At 49.6% G+C, this 27,821-nt stretch overlaps 1 protein-coding gene across 3 annotated transcripts in view; it reads right to left on the bottom strand.

Annotated features, from left to right (window-relative positions):
* The window catches only part of AOAH (acyloxyacyl hydrolase), a 215,474-nt gene extending 196,209 nt beyond the window's left edge, over window positions 1-19,265 (bottom strand). The window contains exon 1 of one of the 3 annotated variants that reach the window (XM_027769768.1): window positions 18,798-19,265. In XM_027769768.1, the coding sequence (XP_027625569.1) occupies window positions 18,798-18,924 (127 nt within the window). In that variant the 5' untranslated portion in view covers window positions 18,925-19,265. The remainder of the gene's footprint in view (window positions 1-18,797) is intronic. The other 2 variants (XM_027769767.1, XM_006143018.3) reach the window with 2 other exon arrangements.
* Between the last annotated feature and the right edge of the window lie 8,556 nt (window positions 19,266-27,821).

Genomic DNA, 27,821 nt, shown 5'->3' with positions numbered 1-27,821 from the left:
ACCTGATTTGTGGAAACGTGTTGCCAGCTGGAGCGATCTTTCTCAATTTTTGAGAAATACTCCTAAGAAATTTACTTATGCTTATCTTTTAATTATATCTACTGTTATTTTACTTAGAGATACCCTGTTAAAACCTAATACATTCAGAAAGAGTTGGAAAATTGAAGTCTGTTCTTCTAATATACTTTTGCCTACATAGTATTTTTAATTAAATGCTTTTATCCTAATGCTTACTTCATCTACTATTTTGTCAAACATTGGTATTGCAGATTTAGTTCATTCAATTTATAAAATATGTCCTCCTTGTAAACCTAAATGACAAAGTCAGAACTTACTGTTAAAAAATTAGCTACTCAGAGCTTTCTTTCAGAAAAAGTGACAACTTTAAAGTTCATTTCAATATGTAAATTCTAACATAGAGATAGATTTAGAATATGGAGGCTAGGAAGTGGATGGGTGGATGAACAGAAGAACATGGTGGTGGGTGGAAGGACAGGCAACGAGACGGACAGGTGGAGAGATCGTTTTAGACTATCCCAAACATCAGTCACTCTCTTTATTGATAAACCTACTTGCTAACTTGAAAAGATTTCACCTGCTGGTAAATGCTTACCATGGCCAAAGTTTTTACAAATGTTGATAGAAAAGTATATAACATTTGATTTTAGAATGTTTCCTTAATAAACTAAATTTAAAAATAAAATAATAAATAAGATTCAACCCCCAGAAAGGTATACACAGATAATTCCAAAAGAAACTAACAGAACATCAAGTGATTGTTAGGTTCAGAATCGATCTAATCCCAGGTGACGCAGAGAGGACAACAATGATGCAAGTGCAAGAGAGGCTTTATTGTCCAGCTAGCTGGGGTCCTAGCGAGTACCTGACGCAGCAGGCACCAATAAGGACCCCGAGCCTGAGTGAGAAGCGTTTTTATAACCAGGGAAAGGATGAGGAAGCACTGTAGGTAACTTTCCATGGCCGACAAGGGGGTCCAAGGGGGAGAGCAAGAGCAGGCTCTGCAGTTCTGGTGCAAGAGTCGCCTTCATCCACATCCTGTTTCTTGCTCAATCCCTTTGAAGTTCTTTGCACTTGTAAAACTCTGCAGTTACAGGAATTTGGGGCAGGGTGTCACAGGATATTGTAAGGTCAGGGGTTGTGGGGGGCTCGAAGTTGCAAGAGCCCGAGGCCGGCAGCATTTCTAGCCTTCACTTTGCATCCCATTATTCCAACGTCCCCCCCTCCCCCCAGCAGGTCCACATGAGAAATCATTCTCATGAGGAGCGAAAGCGAATGTACAGAAGTGAGAAGGCAAGGAGTTAAAGGGAGGTCTCATCGGTAGAGACAGGGGCGTAGGCCTGTGGAAGCACTAGAAGTCGAGTAGCCTGAAGCGGGAGCGGACGAACCGTGTCAGGCGGGCCAGGCTCAGTGGGGCCAGCGTGAGGACAACTAGACAGAGAATGAGGGGCCCTGCCAGGGATGTGAGGAGAGTTGTTAGCCAAGGGGACCGTTCAGACAACTGTTGGTATCAGCCCTGGTTGGCTTCACAGTCGCGTTTTCTTGCCGCAAGGCCATCACGCAGTTTAGCGGTGGAGCTGTAACAACCCCGGTATGATCAGGACAGAGGCAGCACTGTTCATCTAGAGCAACACAAAGACCACCCTGCCGAAGGGAAAGCAGGTCGAGGCCACGCTGCTTCTGGAGAACAACCTCAGAGAGGGGCGTTAAGGATGCCGCAGGGTGGCTGGTGGCGCTCTCCATGCGGTCTAGGTCCTCGTCAATGGCCGCTCGCAAGGAAAGTAAGTCTGAACGCTGAGTAGTTAGAGCAGCAATTCTTGTACCGGCTCCGGCCACACCCAGGCCAAAAATGGGTGCCGTGGTCAAGGCCGAAATGGCCTCGCGTCTGTTCCTGGTGGTGGAGCTGGAAGCCAGGAACGGGAAGGGGAAGTCCTCGGGGTGGTAGAGAAGACGGGGAAGGACCGAGACCAGGAGGCAAAAATCAGAGCGCCTGGCGGAGAGCGCATAGGAAACACACGGGGTAAGCCCGTCAGAGCACAGAGCCACCATCCCCCGGGAGGGGGAGCATCCACGTGGGAGATTAATGGACGAAAAATTAACATTGCGAGCGCATCAGTCAAGGCGTTCCGGGGGAGCTCGGCCTATGCAGAGGCCTCGGCCACTAACCAGCCGCAGGGGGAGGCCGACCTTCCTCTCGTGCCATTTACAAGAAGGTGGCGAGTCGGCAGCAGAGGTATTGAAGGGAGCATCAAATGCCAAGGCCTCATAGCAAGGAGGGCGCCCATCAAAGCAGAGCCAGCACTGGACGGAAAGATTAGAGGAGGGTCCGGTGTCGTTAAGAGCAGAGAAGACAGCCTGGGCGAAATCCAGCAATGGACGGCGTGCAAGGTCAGGGACCATAGGGACCGGGGCTGGCGCAGAAGAGGGGGTGAGGGCGACAGTGGTGGAGTGGGGTTTGATTGGTGGGGTCTGGGCAACCATGGTGGGACTGAACAACCGATTGGGGCCTAATGCTCAGGAGGGCAGCGGGGTGGCCATTAAACGGATAGAGAATGCAATACTGGGATCTGCCCCTGAAGCGTGTAGCTGGAGGACCCACATTCTTCCTGTGAGCCAGTCCTGGTACGCAGAGTTCCCTCGGCAGTGAAAGTGACTTGAATTGGGTTACATTTATTGAGGGTAGACATGCAGAGCGCCCAGCTGTTAGGTCCACACCAACGTCCCCGTGCAACCGTTATCAGAGGGTCCGGGTGTGGTGAGTCCAAGAAATGTAGCCAGTGGACACACAATCCTAGTCATAGCAGGAAAAGTGTGTGAGGCCACCCCATTTGTGAGAATTCCTACCAGGGCAAACGTAGAAGTAATGATTGCAGGTAGCCGATTTAGTACCGGGACCTGCACATCCATGTTGCAATCAGGAGGGATCCTGGATGGACTTGGTCCGTAAGTCACCTACGAGATCACAAAGATCGAACTCCAGGGTGGGAAACCGTGTCCCCACTGGGGCCGTGCGGGTGGTGGTGTGAACAACCTGATTACCACCTACCCGAGAAATCACCTGAGAGAGAGAGACATAGGTTCATGGGAGGAGGGGAAGCGATCGGGGGTCTGGGGAGTGGTCCCCGCCCTGAAAGGTAAGAGAACCAGCCAAGGGTATTCCCAAATACCCAAACGTCGGGAGCACAGGAGAGTCAGGAAGGCTCCGAAGGTAGAGAGGCTGTCGCCGGTGGAGGCTGCTGTCCGTGCAGGCGGCGTCTCAGTGGGCTGTCCGGATGACGGCGGGCTGTCCAAGTGGTGTCGGCCTGTTGCACTGCCGATGGGGTAGCGCGTCGGACGTGAGAGCGGTGGGTCCATGGACCGATGCCGTCTGCCTTGGGGGCAGTGGGGGTAGTCAAAAGAGTCATGTAAGGCCCTTTCCACCGTGGCTCGAGGTTATGGGACTGGTGCCTTCTGACCCAGACCCAGGCACCAGGGGCTATGCTGTGTTTGGGGTCCGTGGCTTCTCCGGTTCCATGGAGTGCCCGTATCATGGGCCACAGTATCTCCTGAACCTTTCACCTTAGCCAAATTTGTTGGGCATCTTGCAGCCCCTCGGAGACCTGCCATGAGAGCCTGGCGACAGACTCGAAGACACTCCCTACCTTCTGCCGTCCCAAAGCCCCAGGTTGGCCGGGTGAGTGGGAACCCTTCATCAGCAGGTTCGGCAGCATGGTGGGCATGCCGTTTTCTCCGGGCACATTCTTGCGGGCCTCGGTGAGAATCCGTTCTCGTTCCTCAGTGGTTAAGAGGGTCTTCAGGAGCTGTTGGCAGTCGTCCCCGGGGGGACTGTGGGTGTGTAAGATAGACTCGAAGAGACCAGTGAGGCCCCAGGGGTCTTCGGAGAAGGGCGGATTCTGGTTTTTCCAATTGTAGAGGTCACTGCTAGAAAAAGGCCAATACCGGTAGATGTAGTCACCCTGCGGGTTGGGGCCGCCCATAGTCTGGACTGGCCACTGAAACATGGGACAGACTTAACACCTAAGAGTATAATTCTACACTTCTCATAATCGTGGGCTGGAAGTAAGAAAAGGTAAGTTCAACACCGTTTGTTCCTCAGAATGGCCCACCTTTGATGTGGGATGGCCCCCGAGGGAACTTTCTCCTCGGTGGGAATCAGGCGAGTCAAGGGCGTTATTAATCGACCTGGGCTCCGCGGGCCCCCGGACCAGTACCCTTACATTGCCCTCTGGGAAGTCCTGGTTCAGGAGCCTCCCTCCTGGCTCAATCAAGTCCCTATTGCCGTCCAAGGAAGGAAGCGGACCACCGGCTAAAGTCTTGGCCATGACCAAGCCTGCCGGACCCAAGGGAAAAGATGAAACCCCATCGAGAGGGACCTCCCCTCAAGTTGGAGAGTATAATACCTAGGCCCATCCTGCCTGAGAGTTCTCGTCTATACCCGTCCTTGGCAGACTTTGAAGCAGAAGTTAGTCCACCGCCTTACGCTGCAGCAGAGTCACCCCTGGTGCAGGCTGAAGCTGAGGCTGAACCAACCCGCAGCCCCAGCAGATGCCTCCCTCTTCTACAGAGCCATCTGCTCCCCCCTTGCCAGTACACGGACCTGTAGGGGGGGCTCAGGCCCAGAAGGCCACCCTATGGAGGGGAGCCCTCCTCCACAGGACAAGCATCCGTCCCCCGGGGGGATAGCCATGCTTCAATCCCTTCTCCATTTTCCTCTCAGGATCTTGGGCACGCATGCACATGTGCCCGGCATGAGTTTAAGCCACCAGGTCTGGGACTTGAACTGCAGTCGACTACATGGGAGTACAATGACATAGCCATTATGCCAACTGCTAGTCCTGCTGTTTTGCTTTTCTCCTTGTTTTCTTCCTTTCTTTTTGGTGGGAAACAATTACCTTTTATACTAATTTACTTTCTCTAGTAACTTTCTTTTTAGATGTTTTTGTTATAAGGGGCATGCACTCACTGAGACAGAGAGAGACAGAGAAACAGAAAGCAAGAAATCACTCCCCGGGGGGGATGGCCATACCATGACCCTTCTCCTCCTTTCTCCTCCCAGGATTTTGGGCATGCATGTACACATGCCCAGCGTGAGTTTTAAGCTACCGGGTCTGGAACTTGAACTGCTGTCAACCACATGGGAGTCCAGCAATGTAACCATTACATCATCTGCTGGTCCCCTCTAGTAACTTCTATAGTAGTTTTTCATTTGGGTGTTTGTATTTCCAAAGGTTACTGAGGTTACAATCTGTGTCTTTAACTTACCAAAATCTATTGCAGGTTGAAATTTACGTAACTATGGTAAGTATCAAACCATTGCTCTATTTCCTTACCTCACTTCTCCTTTGGGCTATTTTGATATACATTCTGTGTTTCTATGCATTATAAACCCACAATGTTGTTGTAATTATTGTTCTGAACACATTTTCCTCTCAGGATCTTGGGCACGCATGCACATGTGCCCGGCATGAGTTTAAGCCACCAGGTCTGGGACTTGAACTGCAGTCGACTACATGGGAGTACAATGACATAGCCATTATGCCAACTGCTAGTCCTGCTGTTTTGCTTTTCTCCTTGTTTTCTTCCTTTCTTTTTGGTGGGAAACAATTACCTTTTATACTAATTTACTTTCTCTAGTAACTTTCTTTTTAGATGTTTTTGTTATAAGGGGCATGCACTCACTGAGACAGAGAGAGACAGAGAAACAGAAAGCAAGAAATCACTCCCCGGGGGGGATGGCCATACCATGACCCTTCTCCTCCTTTCTCCTCCCAGGATTTTGGGCATGCATGTACACATGCCCAGCGTGAGTTTTAAGCTACCGGGTCTGGAACTTGAACTGCTGTCAACCACATGGGAGTCCAGCAATGTAACCATTACATCATCTGCTGGTCCCCTCTAGTAACTTCTATAGTAGTTTTTCATTTGGGTGTTTGTATTTCCAAAGGTTACTGAGGTTACAATCTGTGTCTTTAACTTACCAAAATCTATTGCAGGTTGAAATTTACGTAACTATGGTAAGTATCAAACCATTGCTCTATTTCCTTACCTCACTTCTCCTTTGGGCTATTTTGATATACATTCTGTGTTTCTATGCATTATAAACCCACAATGTTGTTGTAATTATTGTTCTGAACACATTTTTATCTTTGAAGAAATTGTGTGTAGTTACGTATATACATATGTATCCTTCTGTATTTACCCACATATCTGCCGTCTCCACTACATTTCACTCCTTACGGATGCGAGTTACTGTAGTTCTATTTTCTTTCTAGCTACAGGGGACTTTTTTGGTATTATATGACAAGTCGGCCAACAATGGATCTCAGTTTTGTGTATCTGAGAGTGTGTTTATTTCATCCTCACTTTTGAATGACAGTTTAACTGGATGTAGAATCCTTGGTCAATAGGGTGTTTACCTGTTAACACTTTAAATGTATCATTCTGGTCTCCGCGGTTCTGGTGAGGGATCAGCCGTTAGTCACATTGCTTGTAAGTAAGAAGTCGTATTTCTGGCCTGGTTTCAAAATCTTTATGTTGTATTCGCTTCTCAGCTATTTGACTACAAGGTGTCACGGTTTACTTTGTGTGCATCTGTGTGTGTGAGAGTGTGAGTGTGAGTCTGTGTGTGTGAGTCTGTGTGTGTGTAAGTGTGTGAGTCTGTGTGTGTATATGTGTGAGTTTGTGTGTGTGTGTGCGCGGTGTGTCTGTGTGTGTAAGTGTATGTGTGTTAGCTTTATTTATACACTTTTTCCGTGAGAGAGAGACAGCACCCCCAGTATGATCCTGATGCCATGACCCACCTGGCTCCTTTGGCCGCCCAGACCATGGGCACACACATGCCCAGCACACTCCGGGAACTCTCTGGATACACACCTGGAGCCTTCCGCGCGGTCAGCCTTGCAGAGCACTGTGCGTTCCCACTGTGCCACCACCAGCCCCGGTCCTGCCCCTTTTTCCCTGGGAATGTTTTGTTGCAGTAATGGATACTTTTCTAGTGCTTATTTCCTGAGCAGGTCCTCAGGCACATCGTACACATCGTATCATGAGATAGATATTCGTCCTTATTTTGTAGAACTGGAAACTAAGGCTTATCACAGTTATATAATTTGTTTGTAGAGATCTTTTTTTTTTTTTTTTTTTTTTTTAGATTTTTGTATGTGCTTACTAGAGAGCAAGACAGAGAGAGGGAACATGAGAAACACCCCAGTGGGGAAGGCTATGCCAGAGTCTTCTTGTCCATTATCCCCTTGGGATTTTGGGCACATATAGACACACGCCTGGTGTGATTTTCAAGCACCAGGTCCAGAACTCAGACCGTGGTCAGCCGTGTGGAACCCCAGTACCTTCACCATGCCACCCGCTGGCCCCTGTTGGTTGAGCTCCTTAGAGCCACATAATGCAGGCATTCAGTAACAGGTGAGTATTTTTTTCTCAGTGTTGAAAAGGTGTTGACGTTATGTTTTCCTTCCCCTTCTCTTTTCTCTTCTAGAGTTCCCATTTTATAAATGTTGTGACACTGGGTATTGGATGACATATTTCTTAAGCTCTGCTCATTTTTCTTCAAGCTTTCTTTTCCTGTACTCTTTGGTTTGGATAACTTCTACTGTTCTAGTTTCAAGTTCACTGATTCTTTCTTCTTCGAACTCAGGTATTCTCTTGAGTCCATCTAGAACATTTTTCATTTCAATCATTGTTTTCCAAATCTAAAATTTTCACTTGGCTCCTTACTGTAATTTTATGCCTCTATCGAGATCATCTCTCTTTGTCAAACATCGTCATATTTTCCTTCTTCTTTTTTTGAAAGAGATTTTTGCTATAGGGCGTGTGCACTCACCAGAAAGACAGGGAGAGACAGAAAGTGAGAAATCACCCCCCAGGGGGGATGGCCATACCGCAGTCCCTTCTCCTCCATTCTCCTCTCGGGATCTTGGACGTGCACGTATACGTGCCTGGAGTGTGTTTAAGTCACTGGATCCGAGTCTCGAACTGTGGTCAACTGCTTGGGAGTCCAGCAACCAAAACCTTGAGGTAGTGCTGCAGGCTCTCCTGTGTATCTGGCAAAGCTATGGCTCTTCAAACTCTGCTCAACTCAAGTCTGTCCTGTTAGGGTTTTGCCGTCAGTTCCACGGTGATAAAACTACTGTTCTCACCACCCCAGATGAGCTGGGACAGGGTCGATGGACCAGCCTCATGCAAGAAGTCCACAGTCTCGCTGTGGGTCCTGGAGGTCAAGCAACTTTTCAAGAATAAATGTTTCTCAATTCATTGTATCTTCAGTCCTCTGGAATGCTTGTGACAACTTTTCCAGTTTTATACTTGGTGTTTTACACAGAAGAATGCCCAATCCCTCCTGCCATTGTAATCAGAATTTCTTTTTGTATACTTATTTTTATTAAAAAAAAAACCCTGGGAATTTAGGTTTAATAAAATAAAAGGTAAGTTAATTCATCTAGTTTACATTTATAATTTGTTATGTTGTGGGAGTGATATTTTAAGAGATCATTTTTGTCCAGAGAAAGATTCAGGTAGGGATCTGTCCTCTTTCCTAGAGTTGAAAAATGAGTTTATGAGCAAAAAAGGTATAGGAGCTGGCAGGTGGTGTAGTGGTTAAGGGCACTGGACTCCCACATAGCCAACTGCAGTTCAAGTCCCAGACTCGGCGGTTTGCTTTTTCTCTCTCTCCCCCTCCCCCGGTCAAACTAAAATCAATAAAGTCAAATACAATAATTCATAAAAAAAGAATTAAAAAAAAGATATGGCATGGTATTCTGCCCCTCCCCCCAAAATTCTCAGTATAAAGTCCATGAGGGAAAGTGGTGAGATCGAGCAGTAATAAATAGTCTTCCAACAAGAAAATCCCAGGTCCAGAGGGAATTCTATAAAACTTTTGAAGACATGCTAACCCCAGTTCTCCCAAATGGAAGTAACTCTCCCAAATCTACTCTATGAATCTTCCGTCACCTTGATACCAAAACCAGAGAAGGAGTAACATAAAAAGAAAACTAGAGCAAAAATTCTCAGCAAGATAGACATGCTCAGTAAGATACTAGCAAACTGAATCCAGCGTGTGTGTGTGTGTATGTGTGTGTGTGTATGTGTGTATGTGTGTGTGTGTATGTGTGTGTGTATGTGTGTGTATGTACGTGTATGTGTGTATGTGTGTGCGTGTGTATGTGTGTGTGTATGTGTGTGTGTGTGCATGCATGTGTGTATAAACATTTTTTTGAGAGATTTTTTTTTGCTATAACGTATGTGCACTTGCTGGAAAGACAGAGACAGAAAGCAAGAAATCACCCCCCAGGGGCGATGGCCACGCCACAGTTCCTTCCCCTCCATTTTCCTCTTGGTGGTTTTTGGGCATGTACGCCCACATGCCTGGCATGATTTTCAAGCCACCAGGTCTGGGACTCAAGCCATGGTTGGCCATGTGGGAGTCCAGCAATGTAGCCGTTACGGCATCTGCTGGTCCCTCTAGCAGCATATTAATACAATACAACCAGGTAGGCTTTATCCCAGGGATGTATGGCTGGGTCAACACATCCTAAATAATAAATGTAATACATCACATTAACAGAAAGAAAAATAAAAACCATATAACCATGTCTATAGGTACAGAAAAATCATTTGCTATCATACATCATCCCTTTGTGATCAGGGCTCTCAGCAAAATAGGGTAGAATGGACATTCCTCAACACAGAAAAAGCCATCCATGACAGACCCATTGCTGACATCGTACTGAACGGGAAAAGCCTTCCGCTGGAACAAGACAAGGCTGCCCACTTCCGCCACTACTTTTCAGCATAGTACTGAAAGTCCTAGCCAATGCAGACAAGAGAGCAAAATAAAAGGCATTCAGGGATAGGAAAATAAGAAGCTAAATTGTCCCTATTTCAGCTGATATGATTATATACAAAGAAAATCTAAAGGCATCCATGTAAAAACTCCTAGAAGTGAAAAATGAATTTAGCAAGGTGGCAGGATACAAAGTCAGTATATAAACACCCAAAGCATTTTTGTACACCAACAATGAGCGGACTGAGACAGAACTGAAGAGAGAAATTCTACTTACAATAGCCACAAATAGCCACATGACCAAAAACTGAAAACCAGGGGCAAAAAGACTGAAAACGTGTTCGGTCTGCATCTTACTCTTCATCTGTTATGTTCCATTATGTGTCCATGGCAATTTGGTGAATCACTTTAGGACTCATACACATAAATGATCTTCTATGTTATAATTTGCGTATTCATTTAAACTCTTTTTCTTTATACGCATTTCCATATGTGGAAGGCAAAATTATAAGATTTCTGCTTCTAGCTATACCAGCCTTGTTTTATTCCCTTACCTGAGTGAGGCCTGCACCAACAAATGTAATTTGGTATCACATCCATGACTGTATTCTGTCATATGACAATGACAAAAGTGATTTGCATATGGAACTAAGGATTCTAAATCCTTTACTCTGAGTGGATCAAGATTTTCATTGGTGGGCCCTGCATAAGCAGGGGAGCCCTTTAAATGCAGAGTTTTCTCCAGCTGGTTTTGAGCAAGAAGGAAACAGTTGTTACTAATCATAACTCCCTAGGAAAAGGGGTAGCCGCTAGTTGTAGCAGGGGTCCCTAATGGACAGCTAGCGATCAAATTGGCTTCAGTGCCATCACTACAAGAAACTCAATTCTGCCAACAACCAGCTTGCACGGGGAGCCAGGACTCAAACCGGACTGCGGCCCCCGCTGACCTCTGACGCCAGTCCTGTAAGACCCTGAGCAGAGAAGCAGTTATGCTGCATGCAGATGTCTGAGGTGCAGAAATGGGCAGAGGGAATTTTGTTGACTCAGGCTGGCTAGTGTGCGGCAAGTTGTTACGGAGCAATGGGAAACTAACACGCTGTGGGATCTTTCTTTATAGATGACTCTGCCCTTAAGACACCCAAGAGTTGAGAATTTATAATGATATAAGATACAGATCCACACGTAATTACTCATTGGCTCAGGACTCAGTTAATGGAGCTTTACCGTAGGTTTAATTGCAGGAGTTGTAGAGCACGATTTCAATACGCTTCCCTCTTCGCTTCCAGCAAAATAGAAAATCACGACTCTTGAGTGCTCACGATGCACCAAACACAGGTCCAAGTTTTCCATCTGTATTTACACATGGCCCTGTGTTTTTGTCATTTTGCAGATGCGGGTAGTGAGGTGCAGAGGGTGATACTATATCCCTGGGGTCACATCGCCCTGATGGCAGGGCTGGGATTCAAACCCAGGCCATGTGACTAAGGGCCTCTGCTGCTGCTCTGAGCACAATGCCTTACTGATGCTTCCTAAGCTCGTCGAGGAATGTGAAAATTTCAGAAAAGCCCTTTAAATAGCGTAACTCACGAGTAACCACCCCCTTCGGAAGTAGCAACATAACAACTATTAACACTCTGATGTTCATTCGGTCTGGGAACGCCGCAAGGTGAAGAGAGATGGGCACGTTATAACTCAGTGAGGGTTTACTCTGCCGGATGCTTTTCGTCTTTTTCCCATAGTTCATTTGAACATTATTTAAAAGTATTCTTTTCAAAATACTTTCCATGGTACATTCAAGGAAAGAAGAGCAGTATTCATTGTCTAAGAAGGGCATGCCATCTCTGTGTCTGCTCACAGAGGACCCCCATCCCCAAGCACCGACCTTGAGCACACCGTCTCTGTGTCTGCTCACAGAGGACCCCCGTCCCCAAGCACGGACCTCGAGCACGCTGTCTCTGTGTCTGCTCACAGAGGACCCCCATCCCCAAGCACCGACCTTGAGCACGCCGTCTCTGTGTCTGCTCACAGAGGACCCCCATCCCCAAGCACGGACCTCGAGCACGCTGTCTCTGTGTCTGCTCACAGAGGACCCCCGTCCCCAAGCACAGACCTTGAGCATGCCGTCTCTGTGTCTGCTCATGGAGGACCCCCGTCCCCAAGCACCAACCGTGAGCCCGCCATCTCTGTGTCTGCTCATGGAGGACCCCCGTCCCCAAGCACCAACCTCGAGCACGCCGTCTCCGTGTCTGCTCCCGGGGGACCCCCGTCCCCAAGCACGGACCTTGAGCACGCTGTCTCTGTGTCTGCTCACAGAGGAACCTCGCCCCCAAACATGGACCTTCTACCTAGGGTCGTTCACTTCCGGGTCATGACTCCAGAACAATCCAAGAAAAAAGTCGATGGTAGAAAATGTAGATAATCAGAAACCTACCATTTGTGCTAAGACTGAGGTTCAATTCCACATACTTAAAAATAAAGGGTGGGGGGACTAGCAGATGGCATAATGGTTACGTCACTGGACTCCCACATAATCAGCCATGGTTTGAGTTCTGGGCCCGGTAGCTTAAATCTCATGCCGGGCACGTGTGCCCAAAATCTCGAGAGGAGAGTGGAAGGGAAGGGACTGTGGCTTGGCCATCTCCCTGGGGGGTAATCTCTCACTTTCTGTCTCTCTGTCTCTGTCTTTCTGGTGAGTGCACGACCCTATAGTAAAAATCTCTCAAAAAATAAACAAAGAGAAGGGATTAAGGAGGAGAGCAAATGTGTAAAGGAATTGGTTGCCACAGTGAGGGGCAGGTGCAGAGGGCTGCAGCTTGGCCAGGGAGCCAGGGCTCGTTCCAACAGACCTCAAGATCTGCAGGGTCCCAGAGGGCAGAGGTGAGAGGGCAGGTCAGGGGTGGCGGGAGGGCAGGGGGCTGTCACATTGCTCTGCTGAGGTGCAGCCAGGAGCCCCTGTGTGAGCTCAGGGGCCAGAAGACAGAGAGAGACCCACCCACTAAGGCCAAGAACTGTGAATGTCAGGGAGATTCGAAAGCCCTTTCTGAGGACTGAGACCTCAACCTTCAGAGAGGAAGGAAAGGAGGTGGAGGAGAACCAAGCTACCTGAGGAAGACTCAGTTTAAACACATAAATGGAGGATGGAATGTTTCCTATATCAGCAGACACAGTCTCTTATGAACAAGTGTTTAGTTTCCTAGAAGTAGAGAAAGTGAACCTAAATTGTGATAATGCATTTTCAACCTTCTCTGCTAGCTCTGTCTAAATCTGTCCTATTTTTGTCAGCAACGCTGTCATTTTGCCACTCACATTGACTTGAAACCAGAGGACACCTCTGCCTCCTTATCCTTTAAATTAAAAAGTCATCTCTCACTGAGTGGGCTGTGTGGGGGGAGGGGTTATAATCTGACTCCAAAGTCATTTATATATTTAGCCAAAAATGACTGAGGGGAAATATTTTTAAAAACTTTTTAAAAGCTTCCTGATTACCAAACAGTGCTTTTTAAAAATCTAGAACTTGTTGACTTATTTTAAATGTTAATGACTTAGAAACGTGGATTATTTCCCTCCTAAATCACCTGTGTAAAGAAAATGATGTCTTACAAAAATGATCACGACTTATTACCGATTCTACAACCTTTGAAACACGGGCTGTGCTGGCAGTCCGCTGGCTGTGTGCTTAGTGACTGCACAGTTCACCTGACAAACAGGTAAAGTGGGGAAGTGGACACGGAGAAGTCACAGGTCTCATCTTGGAATATGTCTAAGACCATGTCCTCAGGTCTACCAGTTGGCTCCTACGGCAAAGGGACTGGGACTGGGGCTTCTGATGTGAATGTTGAAATGAGAGCTTGGTGACTTTTACGGGAGCGTATTTCGAACATCTCTCCAGTCACAGTCCCCCTTCTACGAGAGCTCCCCCTTATGTAGTCCTGGTCACCATATTGTCCCCAAGCTCTCCTCACTCCCACTTGCCTCTTAGTCGATGGTTTAAAGACTTGACCCAGATCCTTACTGATGGGAAATAGAGAACTGCAACCAGAAAGAGAGCCCATCTCTGTGGGTTCGACTGTTACACAGACCCAGGACCATGGAAGCCAACAGCCAGCTGAGGGACCGAGAGCAATTAAACTAGCCGGCCTGCAGTGATAGAGTTGGGAACAGCACCTAGGAGCCAGGAGACAGGACTCTTGGGGTTCCAGCAGCCAGAGCTAGAGTGAAGAAATGGAAAATGGCTGCTCTGGCAAAGCTTGGCACTTCCTCAGAATGTTGGACATGGATCTTGAATGTCCCAGAAAGTCCAAAGGTATATACACCCAAGATGATAAAAACATATGTCTACACAGAAACTTGTACGCAAATATTTACAGTAGAATTATTCATAATCACCAAGAAGTCAAAACAACTCAAATATCTATCAATAATGAAAAGATACACAAAATGTTATGCATCCATACAATGGAATAGTATCAGCTTAAGACAAGATGAGGCTGCTGTGTGCTACAACATGGATAAGCCTTGAACACGTTATCCTAAATCGAGAAGACTATAGCAAAAGATCACATGGCATTTCATTTTTATGAAATGTGGGTGGAGACAGGAAATAGATGAATGACCCCAGGGACTGTAGACAGAAGGAAGTGGGGAGTGACTGACGAGCACTGCTTTTCTGTTCGGCGCGATTACTGTTCTGGAGTCACGTGATGGTGCGGTGCAAGGCATGGCTGTACTGAAAACCACCGAACGCTACACACGAAGAGGGTGCACTCTATGGCACGTGAACCATAATCTTATTAAAGCTGTTATTTTTAAAAGTAAGGTGGAGAAATAGCATCCCCTTGACTTCAAATCACTTCGAAACCTCATAATCACAGTGACAGTGAGGAATAAGCGTAATTTTAAGTAGCTCTTGAACCTGGAATGAGTTATCTATTTCTCTCAGTTTTTAATTTTTTTCCCCACTTGCCAAATAGGGATGTTGGTGATGCCTGCTCCATACAGTCGTGTGATCATTAAATGAGCCAACACATGTGTACCGGGAAGACAGTTTATCACACAGTTAAGTGCTCAGAATTGGTGTTACCAATTATATTAGTAACCCGTATGGCTGAAAAACACTTAGTTATTTATATTTTCCCTAAGTACCATGCCAGTTAGTTCAGATTCAACTCAGAGAGAACTTAAAGGGACCCTGTCCTCATGGAGAAGAGGCGGAGCTTCAATCATGGCTGTAGACCCGGAGCGAGACAAACTATGAGTAAGAAACAACTGTGACTACCAAATGGCCTTCTTCAGAAAAACGAGTGGAACTCAGCTCTGCTGAACTCCATGAGAATATAGTAATGAACCACTTCCCTGTGTTGGAAAGATGGCTGGAAGTATTTTATTTCAGTATGATCTTACAAGTCAAGGTAAGCGTAAATTTTTATCAAGGTAAGACTACATTGGGATGGTGATTAAAAAGCATCTGACAATTAGTAAGGAGGAATCCTTCTTGCTTAATTAGGGTGATCAGAAATTCTACTGCCTAATCAACCATTGCTCAACAAGATTTTCTTCTAGCAAGAGGGTGTCTACAGTGGGGTCCTGGAAAAATGGAATCTTCCTGCCTTGACTGGCAGTATTTGGGCAGACACATTGCTAAAATCCTGACATTTTCATCCTTCTCCCTTTTATCCAAGTCCCAACCCACCCTCCCCTATGACTGGGAACATGGTCAGCCATTGTCTGCTTCTAAGCTGCCTGCCTCTGCCCTGAGCTCTGCGGCTCTGTGCCAGCTCCATTGTTGGCACTACAGCTCACAGGGGCCGGGAGAGGTGAGTTATTAGTGAGTCTACTAAGTGCCCAGCTCATCATTCATTTTAAGGGACTATAATCTTCACAAGGCTCCAGATTCTCATTTTTTTCCCCCTGAACTGGACAGCAAATTTCTCAGACAGTCATTTCAAAAATTATTATTATTATTCACATTTGTGTCTCTGGTTCCGAGTGCAGGGCGTCCATATGCCAGCCATCCAGTGACCACATGAGTTCTGGAGATATTTGAGGAATGGGTGTAGACTGAGTGTGAAGGCATATAATCCGCTTTTTGTCAGGGACAACACAGAGTTAGCAGAAATCCAAGTGACCACCCTCCCCCACCTCTCCCGTCAGTCCCTCCTCTTCCCACCAGCTGTGATGTGCGGGGTTCGCAGTGTCCTAAGCAATGTGAGTAAGGGCACCCAGGCCCCTTCGCAGGAGCCTGGCCCCAGCTTTGGGGGTGTTGGCCTGAGGGATCATACCAGCACCAGAGCCCAATGCCAGGAATTGTCTCCACCGAGGAAGATGTCTCCGTCAAAGTGACAGCACCTCCCCGGGGCAGCCCACCTCTGGGAACTGTGCCGTGTGACTGTGGGGTTTTCCCACTCCAGGCAGCTCTGAAGTGCCGTGCTAGCCCCGACCTCTCTGCTGGTCAGTCGAGGCCTTCTGTGGCCATAGTCGCTCCTCCTCCCTCCTGCCGCCCTCGCTCCCACACTGGCCTGTTCCTGACATTCCTCGGGAAACTGCTCGGCACGCAGACGTCGGGCTGTGTCCCCGAGAGCCCAGTCCCACGGGTTCCAGTCCAGCCTGTGCAGCGAGCACCTGGCTCCGCACAGCCATCACTCAGGACCGCAGGTGCACGCAGTCCTGGGCCCACTCTCCTGTTGCGATGACGGCCAGGCCGAGCACAGCCCAGGCTGGGAGCTGCTGGGCAAGGACCCTAAGCCAGCCCGGATGCTCATCAGCCACAGACGCCCTAGCTCTGAGCCACCGAGCGCTTCTGTGGGCAGCCCTGTGGGCCCCGTGACTGACAAGGTGGTTAGGATTCCTCCACAGTCCACGGTCCCCGTAAGGGAGCAGTCTGTGCTCCCCCACCCCGAGTCTGGGTGGAGGGGGGTGTGGATGCTCTGACCAATAGCAGGAGGCAGCAGGATAGGGTGCCAGTTTCCAGACTCGGCCCTGGACCCCGGACTATGGCAGCTTCTAGTGCCTGTATTTATGAATTGTCCCTGAACCCCTGAGCTGTCGTCGAGAGCACATGTGTGGGACTCATGGCTGTTGCCAGCTGAGCCAGCCACCCCCACCCCAAGGCGCTGAAACTGTCTCAACAGCCCCAGACCCATCAATGCACCGCCCGAGCAATCTCCAGTGACCTGTTACCCCTATATGGGGCAGAAGACTCGCCAGCCAGATGCTGGTCAAATTCCTGGCCCATAACATCCTGATATAACAAAATGATAATACTTTTAATTTGCTATGCACCATAGGTAGCCAGAACAACCCCATCCTGGAATCCTTTCAACACCTCCTGACTCTCCAGGGCCTCATCGGGAATGGAGAAAGGATGAGAACGGGTACCTCGTGTGCATTTTACTGAGGTGAGGGCCCTGGGAGCTTGGGTTTGACAACTTCCCTAAACATTTAATTTGCAGAAGCAGCAGCGATTTTGCCTGAGTCGTTTGTGGTGTATTTCCATTTGATGGGCTTTCGGAGTTTGTTTTGAGAGAATGGCAGCAAATAATCATTTAGGCCAGCACACTCACTGTGTGAGAACGACCTCCCAGGCCTGATTCTCAGGGGGCCACAGACCTCTCCTTCCAGGCCTCCAGAGAATAGATCGCCATTGAGTGTGGGTCTCAATGTTTTCATTGTAAAGGAGACTTGGGAACTAGAGGTATGTTTCTGAACAAGGACAGTGACCTGCAGTCTGGGTTTTGGGAAGCAGGACTGATCCGGGTGGTATTCTGCTCTGTCTCCAGAAATAACCCATGAGTATCAGAACCCATGTCCACGTTTCCCTTTGAGGCACATGGCCACCGCACTCACCCCTAAGCTTTTCTTTCTAATTTTATTATTTTATTTCTGGCTTCTTACATCATTATTCTATTTCAAGTTCTGCTCATTGAACAATTGCTACTCAGAGTTCTGAGTCCCTGGGGCTCCTTGCCCCGTCCGAACACCCACCACAGTTACGGAAGCCTCAGGGACAGTATGAATATCAAAGGTCTTACTCTACTTTCTATGTTCCACTAAAGAACAAACAAGCAAACAAAACAACCCAAACAGGACCAGCAGGTACTGTGGTGGTCAGAACTCTGGACTTCCACGTGGTCGACTGTAGTTCGAGTCTCAGACTGGGCACCTTAAAACTCACACGGGGCATGTATGCATGCGTGCCCAGAGTCCTGAGAGAAGAATGGTGGAAAAGAGATTGTGGTGTGGCCACCCCTGCCCCCCGCCCCGGCCCACAGGGGGTGATCTCTCTTTTTCTGTCTTTGTCTCTCCCACGAGCACATGCACCCTATAGCAAAAATTTCTCAATGAATAAATATATACAATAAAAAATAACGAACTTGGTAATAAAACACTTCAATAAAGCATTAGTCAAAGGGCTTCCGTGTTCAGTTTCCAGGTGACTGCCTAGTCTAGACCCCCAAGGAAAAATGGTGCGTCCTCACTGCGTCCAGTATGCAAAGGTCTGTACACGATCCCCACTCTCACGGCAGACCTGTGAGTGGGTGTCATCAGCACCATTTCACCGTAAGGACGCAGAGGCACAGAGAGGGTAAAGTAACTGGCTTGGGGTTTCGAGACCAGGAAGGGTTGGGAAAGGGAGGGAGGAGGCGGCTGGTACCACAGCTGGGGTCAGCTGTCTGAGGCCGTGAAGACGAGGAGGCTGCCAGACTGGTCTCCTTGCCTACACAGGAGGGGAACCCAATCATGAACGAGGCGGAGGACATTCACGACTAATTCAAACAAGCGGCTGCATAGCTCACTTGTACACAGTACCCAGGTGTATATAGTTTGAATGTTTGAATGCGTATTCTTAAATTCACACGATTTCCTGTTGGCGAGGTACCTTACTTGGAATCTTACAAGTACAGATGCCATTAAATAGGTGATTAATTATGCAAGCCAAGTTTTGGACCAATGTTACAGTCACATTAAAAATGCAAAAGTATGTACATACCAACACAGGTGTGGCTGTTGGAGGGCCTGGTGCCTGGTGGCTCGTCGTAGGCTGGAGAAGCCAAGGGGTGAAGGGGCAGGAGAAAGAGCAGAGGGGCCGCCAGCAGGATTTCCTGGAGGAGCTTCATCTGAGTGTGCACGAGAGCCCCCAGGCTGCAGGAGCTGCGGCTGACGGGTGCTGAAACGGAGGCCGGAACTGGCGGTCGGTCTCCCTGTCCCTTCCTGGCTCCGATGCACGCACTCCCCTCTCTCACACACGTCCTTCAGGTGTGAAGCAAATTAACGTACAGACTCCCAGCCCCCGACCTGCTATGTGGGACCCTGAGCCAGCCTCAGGGCCTGGGTCTGGGAAGAGCTGGAGGAGGTCTGTGTAGTGTAGTTTTTCTGAGCTGAAAACTGCAGGAAAAGGGAAACGCCAGACTGCACAGTGGCAGCAACAGAAGCAGAGACCGTAAACCGCGGGAACCTCGAGGCTTCCTGATCTGCTGAGTTGGTTAGAAGATACTTCCTCTTTCATTCTTGCAAAACAAAACTGAAAAGAAAAAACCCTAAAAACAACAAAAAATTATAACTGTTTAGCAATTGAATCAGCACTGCCCACACATTGTAAAAAGAGTTCTTTATAGTCAGAAGTTTCGTTTTCCTTTGGATGACTTTTGGTGGCAAAGTTGGGCTCCTTTTGCTGTTAAATGATATTCTCGCCGAGTGGTTCCTCTCCTCTGGAGAAGTTGGCTTTTCATGAAGGCCAGGCTTCCCCACCTTGCATTTGGTGCAGGAAATAACGGGCAGGTGGCATGGGCGGGTTTTACATCTAAGGGAGGAAGGTGTGTGGGGGCTAGCCCGTCGGCATCTGCCCGACTGTGGGGCTGTACCTTCTCTCTGCAGGATTTCAAAGTGCATTGACCTTCTCACCTGTGGGGGCGGACTCATTTTTAAGGGACTGGTTTTCTGCTTTGAAAATGAGAACTGAACACTGCTTTTCTGGAGATTTTATTTATATATATAGGAGCCAAATCTCAGATAAGGAGAGGACAGGTAATCGAAATGCTTTGTACTAAAATAGGAATCAGCAGTCACATGGCACACTCAGGCCAGATAAAAGAGCAGGACCAAAGTACACAGCCCAGATAAATGCGGGAGATCAGCATTTCTTCCCCCCCGCTGAGGCCACCCTTAAAGCTTGTCACAAACTGAAGTGTCGCGGAAGCTATCTGAATCATTTTCTCTTTAAGAAGGGTGTTTTTTTTTTTTCTGTTTTGTAAATATGAATTTATTGTTTACACGAGGTGCTCCAAGGTCCCTTCACCAGGTCCTAGCATTGGACACGTGGACCCGTTGTCTTCGTGAAGAGCATTCAGCTCCCTTCCATCCGGGCCCCATTCTCCCCTGAACGTAACTTTTCACTCTTTACATGGTCAGGATATGATGTTTCCATTTTTCTGCTCTGCTTCCTTTTAATGATCAGTTCTATTTTTAAGTCATCCCTTGGTCCTCTCATTTCTCTGTAGGTTGGTAAAGATCACCACACAGCTCCTTCTGTATTCTGCTTTAAAATTTCTTTTGTCAGATATTCTTCGCTCTTAAATTTAACATTCCACAAAGCTCAAGGGCATGGACGCAATGCAGCCAAGTTCTTTATGTCAGTGTAACAGGGTTGACACTTTCCCTGATTTCCAATAAGATATTTCCTTTTTTGTCTGAGATCTCATCAAGTAGCTTTAGTTTACCTGTCCCCGGTTGTAGGGAATAGCTTATCTGTCCCTGGTTGTAGGGAATAGCTTATCTGTCCCTGGTTGTAGGGATAGCTTACCTGTCCCCGGCTGTAGGGATAGCTTACCTGTCCCCAGCTGTAGGGATAGCTTACCTGTCCCCAGCTGTAGGGGTAGCTTACCTGTGCCCAGCTGTAGAGATACACTCTCTGTGGTTTAATGACTTCTTGGGCAGGCCGCAGTCCTACAGGTGGCCAAATTCCAAACCTACAGCAGAGAGAACAACTTGGAGAGTGTCCCTAGTTACCCTCGGTGTGGGTTAGGTTGGCCACAGATGCCGGGATATCTTTGGGTGTCCTTGGTGCCCCACCAACCTGTGACTTCCCATGAGGTTGCGTACTTCTGCTTACTGTCCCTGACTGGGACCCAGGAAAGTTCTGGGGCTCACAAGAACCCCCTGGGGGTAGGGCCAACAGAAGTGCCAGAGATTCCGGGAGGTGGGTGTCAGGGTCAGGGCTTGCCCAGGAGACAGGCTCAAGTTATCCAGTGGTTCAGTACATACTGATGAGCATTTGTCAGATGGCCCCGTCTTCTGTGCCGTACTTCTCATTTATACAGACCGTATATTTGCTGGAAACACAGAATTCGCTTTCTACCCCTAGAATATATCTTTTTTTTTTTTCAATGAAAGTTGTGGTTTTGGCTCAACATTTGGGATTTTAATCTTCTGCAATTTTAGACTTGAAAGATTTTGATCTTCGGGATTTCAGCATTCTGGGTTATGGTGTTCGGGATTATGAGCAGCACCGACGTATCTAAACTACCAATACAAAGTGGCGTGCCCGCAGGAAAGTGCTTAGTGAATCGAAGCTCTCCCTGTTCCCCACTGGCGTGGTGAAAGCTGGACCCTAAGCCAGCTCCGAGAGAATTCTAAGCTAGGACGCAGAACGTGCAGCACAGCGCTGGCAGGAGGCGGCGTTACTGAGCACCTGCGATGCCAGGTGGCCCTCGGGAGCGCCTTCAGTTTGCCTAACCCCCAGGTTGGTGAGGGGTCCTAGAGCAGATGAGGAACGTTTGGCATGGGCTCTGGGCTTCCTGAGGCTCTCCTGGTCTGGTGCGTACCTGCAAACAGCTGAAAACTCTGACGGGGAGAGGGGCTTCCTGGTGGAGGCTGGGGTACTCTTTATGCCTTCGTTGTGCGTCTGCGATCCGGGCAGTGCGGCCTGCAACCACCCCGGGGATGGTGAGCCCTGAAACAGCGGCGTGCTGGAGCTCCAGAGCTGGCCAGAGTGGGCGTCACGGGCTTAGCTGTGCATTTTCGGGCAAGTCCCTTGCCATTTCCAGCGGGGAGATGCCTCCACTGTGAAGAGGCTGGCCAGGCAAGCTCCATGTAGGAGTGCGTCGCGGCGTAGGTTTCCAGTGAATGGAAGTTACCTTCGTGCTCGGAGGGGGACCCTCAGTGGGCGAGGTGAAAAGAATAACGCAGAAACCAGGGAGTGAGTTTGCCAGATGACGTCAAACGTCAAACGCAGGGCGCATGCGCACACACAGCACTGCGCAACCTCGTCCCTGTCCCAGGCAGGCGGCCCCTCCCCGCACAGGTGTCCCTCGGACGGCGGAATGTTACTTCCCCTGACAGGGCTGCCTGCTTCTGTCCCCAGAGCACGTAGGATTCCTGAACAACTCAGGACACCCACCTGTGGTTGCCGGTGCGCAGCCCCTCGGGCCCTGCTCTCAGGCACCCTCACTTGCTCCTCCTGAGGTTTGTTCCTGCCCTGGAGCGCGTCGCTATTTACTTGCTCCGAGGGTTGCAGCCCCACTCCCCCGAGCAGGAGCTAAGGCCTGTAATCCCCAGATATTGCCCCTGTGGTCTGGCTTGGGCGATAGGAATGTGCTTCCTGGTCATTGTTTACCCGCACTGGCCTTGGCTGTCCCATTGCAGCAAGTCCCTTAATCAGGAAAAGAAAAAGATCTGAGTGATGAACGACCGGCAACGATGCCTCCGGCTTTGGCATCTCCTTCTGATGCCAGGACACCACCCTCTGTTGTCCTGGCCTCCCAGGGTGGTCTACATAGTCTGACTACACCAAAGCCCATCCCTTTGCTGACTGCCCCCTCCTGAGTCAGGGCTCATTTAGTTTACTTTCTTATAAATGCTGCTTTTGCCAGAAAGAGGCAGAGAGAGGGGGGGAAGGTGAGAAAGCGCCCTATGGGTACTGTCCCACTGCAATGCCTTCTCCTCATTGCTCCTTTCCGGATTTTGGGCACGCATGCACATGCCCCCAGTATGGTTTTCAAGCTGCAGGGCCAGGACTCGAACCACCAAGCTGGCCATGTAGGATCCAGCTGCCTTAACCACCGTGCCCTGGGCTGGCCTGGGCCTGCTTACACTAGCCCGGCTCGGTCTCGTCTCTGCCCTCTGCTCAGGAAATGGTGGGTTAACCCACAGCGTGGGTGCACAGGCTCCGTAAGAGCTTTGCTTCAGGATGGAAACCCTCACCAGTTAGTCGCTGTGTGCCTCAGGGCAAGTTGCCCCACTTGTCTGAATAGCAGTTTGTTTAACTATAAAGTGGGGTATATAATTCCCATATTACAGGAAAATGTGAAGATTAAAAGGATGAGGTGAATGAAAAAGCCCAGCTATAAGTTCTGGATAAGCTTAACACTAACAATGAATAAATATCCTCACGTATACTAGACTTTTTAAAAGTTTATTCATTCATGGCTTCTGAAAGAGAGAGATACCAGTAGGCTCCTCCCCCTGTGACGCCAGCCTCAGCCGGCCCAGGTCCTGGGGAAGGGTCTGCCTGCCCCGAGGACTCGGGGAGCACTGGAGGGTTGGGCTCACATGCCAGCACCTTTCCCCACGGGGGTCCAGTTGGGTTGTCATCGAGCCACCCTCTGCCCCCTATTCTTGGAATTTCAGTGTTTCAGGTTACATTTCCCCCTGGACAGTAAACGGAGTCGTCCGAGTAATGCAGGTGTGTGGAGAGAAGGAGGCAGTTTGAAAAGCCAGGAGTGGCCTGGCACGTCCCGCTGGGCGGGGCAGTGGGACGCAGTGTAGGAGGACCCCACCTGGCGGGGAGAAGCCTTCCCAGAAGGAGCAGCTGTTCTCCAGGGGCTACGCCGGCCACCCTCGACACATTCAAAACTAGCTGTGGATCATCAGCCGCGCCCGGCCCGGCTGACAGCAGGGCCTCCCGAACACGCCTGCCACTTGTTCAGGCTCCTTGAGGCTCTTGAGATTGTGAGAGATATAGTCACACCCACTAAGAATGGGGTGTTTGGGGGCCAGCAGGTGGGGTAGTGATTAAGGTGCTGGACTCCCACTTGGCCGACGGCAGTTCAAGTCCCAGACCTGGCGGCTTGAACGCTAGGCGCGTGTGCGAGCGTGCTCAAAATCCTGAGGAGAACAGTGGAGAAGGGGTCGCACGTGGCCATCTCCCACGGGAATGATTTCTCACTTTCTCTCTGTCTCTGTCTCTCTGCTGAGCACGTGTACCCTATGGCAAAAATTTCTCCAAAAATAAGGGGGGGGGCGGTGTTTGTGACATCTTTATTCAATTTTCGGAAATAATATATACACCAGAAAGAGTATGCCATTTATAACCACAACTCGCTTTTAAAGAGCATGAATTCTGGGTTCTGTTTTTTGTGCCTTAGAGGGTGTGTACACTCACCAGAGTGACCCTAGGGTGCCGGGGTGGCCCTCAGCCACTGCGATGTCCCCAGCTGTTCCCGGCCACTCACGCCTAGTGTGTGTGAGCTTTGCCCGCCCTGGCGTGTCTTCTTGTCTCCCAGGACAACCCCTCTTTTCCTGCAAGGCCCCTTCATCTCCGAATCCTCCCCCGTCCTGCCAAGCCCAGGCATCCGCTCCACGTCAGTGTTCAGGACACGTCGTCATCCGTGTACCCATCTGTCCCCACTCGGCTGTGAGTTATTCGGTTATTTCCATAATCCTCAAAGGCCGGTTATTCAGCCACAGAATATGCACCTGACGCACGCACACACTCACAGGGGACACGAAGTCAGCAAAATAGAGCAGAAGAGAAGATACGTTAGACATGAGAGCAGCGCGCACCCGAGCGGTGTCCTCAGGGTGTTATGTAAAAGCAACAGCATTAAACGTGGGGCTCAGAACTGAACCCTAGTGGGGATGCTGGGACGGGGCAGCTCGGGCTGAGACAGAGCACGTGGGGTTAGGGTTTGAGAGGGAGCCTGTGGTCGGGACAATGTCTGGAGTCGTGCAAATTCCTTCCAGTCTGCCACAATGTTTTTAATGAAATGGCAGCATTTTGTCTCCCGGCAAGGTGTTGGGCCCAGGGGGCAGAAGGGGCAGCACTGGTGTTGCCTGGCTGAGCTCAGAACCCCAGGTGAGCAAGGGAGGGTGCAGATCAGGTTCACCTCCCAAGCAGAGGAGACAGCGGGCATCGCCAACCTTGGTCTCTGAGCCCGCACCAGCGGGTCCTCTCTCAGCGGCTCGGAGATGCCCGGCCTGCCCTTAGCTGGGACACGGGGAGAGTGGCCACCTCAAAGGAGATCGCAGAGAGGGCAAGGCACGGTGAGGCAGGGCTACTAGGGCCAGCATGAGGCCCTGAGTCTGGGTCAATCAGGATTCCCTGCATTTTTCCTTCCTACCCACAGCCCCCAAGGGTGCTCTCAAAAGGGACTCTCAGCTGAGTCCCTTTTGCGTTCGAGTTTCGGGGTTTGCGTGTGTGTCTGTTGTCACGTGAGCAGAACAGGACGCGCACTGACGTGGAAGGACAGTTGGTAACCAGGGAGGAGCTCGTTCAGCCGCTACGCGGGTTCTTGGAAGGGACTCGACGTCCATCGAAGTCCATCGGTGTGACTGGATTTGTCCTGGCGTTTATAAGGGAGGGTGGGGGGAGTGAGGAGGGAGTGATGACGGCACAGTAACATCAGGGAAGTGCTAAGTGACCAAAAAAACCCCAAACCCAAACAAACAAAAAAATGACAACAATAAAAACAAAACGGGAAGGCTGAGCATGCTAACGAGCACTGAAGTTAAGCATCTCCCTTTCCACAGAGACTGAGACAAGGGTCCTGTCGTCAAGGGTTGCCATGAACAAATTTGTTTCAACAGCCTTGAATTTTCTTGGGCAGGCATGTGCACGCAGGCCTGGGTCATCCCAGGGCTGTGGCCTTGAGCTAGAACCACGCCGGTGTTGGGGGAACCAGCAGTTAGCGTAATGGCTGTGTCGCTGGACTCCCACGTAGTCGACCGCGGTTCACGTCCCGGACCCAGTGGCTTAAAACTCACACCGGGCGCATGTGGCGTGCGTGCCCAAGATCCTGAGAGGAGAACGGAGGAGGAGGTTTTGTGGCGTGACCATCCCCTGTGGGGGGTGATTTCTCGCTTTCTGTCTCTATGTCTCTCTCTGTCTGGTGAGCGCACACGTCATATAGTGAAAAACCTCTCCAAAAAAAAAAAAAACAAAAAACCACGCCGGTGTTGGACAACCCTTAAGGCCCAGTTTCTCTCTCTGTCTTCTTGTGAGCGACAAGGTCATATAGTGAAAAACCCCTCCAAAAAAAAAAAAAACAAAGAACCACGCCGGTGTTGGACAAGCCTTCAGGCCCAGGTAGAGGCTTCATTAAGCAGAGGGCTCCGAGGAACCTGGCTGAAGCAGGTCAGGAGAGCAGCTTGGTCACCATCCGTGTGCACATACATTGGATTAAAGACGGTTCCAAATTCTCTGACACTCTGCCATCGAGGGGTGGGCTTTATTTGCCTTCCTCTGGAATCCGGAGTGGCCTGTGGCTGTGTTGAAGCATCCCTGAGGAAGCAACCCCGGACTACTGCCAGGCTCAGCCTTCACGAGGGCTGGCAGCCCTGCCTCGGGCTCCGAGAGCCCCGAGCTTCCATGCGCGAGGTCTGGCTCCTCTGCCGCAGCGGCCAGTGTAGACCCTGAGACCATGCGGAGTGGGAGGAGGGCTCTGACCCAGCGGCTCAGCCATCCGCAAAGGCACCAGGCACGTGGTGAGACCAACTGTGGCCTCCGGGGCAGAGCGGAGCTGTCTCCCGACGGCCGGCAGAACACCCCCAGCTGCTCCCGCTGACTCTGCTTGAAGCAGAAGAATCGGCCTGCTGAGGCCTGGTTAGAGACTGGGGTATAGGCCAGTCTGCTTCGTCCAGACTATCGAGGGTTTTGGCAAATCTAGTTTATTTCTTTGGTGCTAGGATTTGGGGAGCATTAGGGACCTTCATTTTGGACCACACCCACCCCAAAGCACTGGACTTTTCTAATGATTAGAGAGAGTTTCTGAGTGTCCCGAAGGAATAATAACTTCAACTCAGGGAAGGAAAACACGTAAGACCTTCGAAGATAAGCTCCTTGGGATCGGGGCCGAGGTCACACTTTCTGACTGCGTCCCAAGGCTGCTTGTTGTGAGGTGCGGGCCATTTCTGAGGTGGTGGCAGGAAGAGGAGAGCGAGAGGAGGTGGTGAACTTACCTGTCCAGGCTTCTTGTGTTGTGGCTGGAGGGGCACTGAGGGTGTGACTCCTTTGCTGACTCACTCCTCTCTGCTAGGTTTGGGGTTGCCTACCATGCGCTCTCGTGCACCATGAAGTTGCCCAAATCTCCAGAGCTGCAAGGAAGGCTGGCATCTGCCTTCATTTCATTCTCGCTAGACGATTAGGGAAGCCAGGGCTCCGGAATCAGGCCACCAACAGTGACAAGCACGGACTCTTACAGGAATGGAGGCCGGAGAGCTCAGGTGTCCTGTCCGAGGTCAGCGAGAACGCAGGCCCTTTCCTCACTCTGACGCCCGAATCCTCTTTCCTTCCACAGCCATCCAAATGCTCTGGTTCCCCAAATCTCGCTTTCAAGCGACCAGTATGACACTAGTCACTCCACTCAACTGAATGACTTTTTCTGGAGGCTATAAAAGTAAAAAAAAAAAAAAAAAAAAAGGATTGTCTTTGGAATAGGAATCACAAGTCAAAATATAACCAAAATAAACTAGCTTCACGTGACTATATCGACTCAGCTATTGAATTACACAATTAAAAACCATCTTTGCCACACGTCCCCTGAGATGCCGTCTTCTACAACCTGTGTCTCGGCCGCAGTCGGGGCAAAGGCCGGGTGGGCTGGTTTCAGCTGCCTCACCCCTTACACAGGTCTGGGTTTGGCTGCGACCGTGGGGCTGCCCCACACGTTCGGGGTGAGTCGCTCTGATCTGGTGGGGATGTGAGCACCCTCTCGTATGCCAATGTTTGCTACCTGTGGCTCCCACCAGACAAGGACAGTCCTCCTAGGTGCTCGCCTAACTTATCCGTGAGCAGGAGAGC

Source organism: Tupaia chinensis, unplaced genomic scaffold, assembly GCF_000334495.1.
Source record: "Tupaia chinensis unplaced genomic scaffold, TupChi_1.0 Scaffold000088_1, whole genome shotgun sequence".
NCBI classification, from domain to species: Eukaryota; Metazoa; Chordata; class Mammalia; order Scandentia; family Tupaiidae; genus Tupaia; species Tupaia belangeri.
This window is presented reverse-complemented; position numbering and strand designations above follow the sequence as displayed.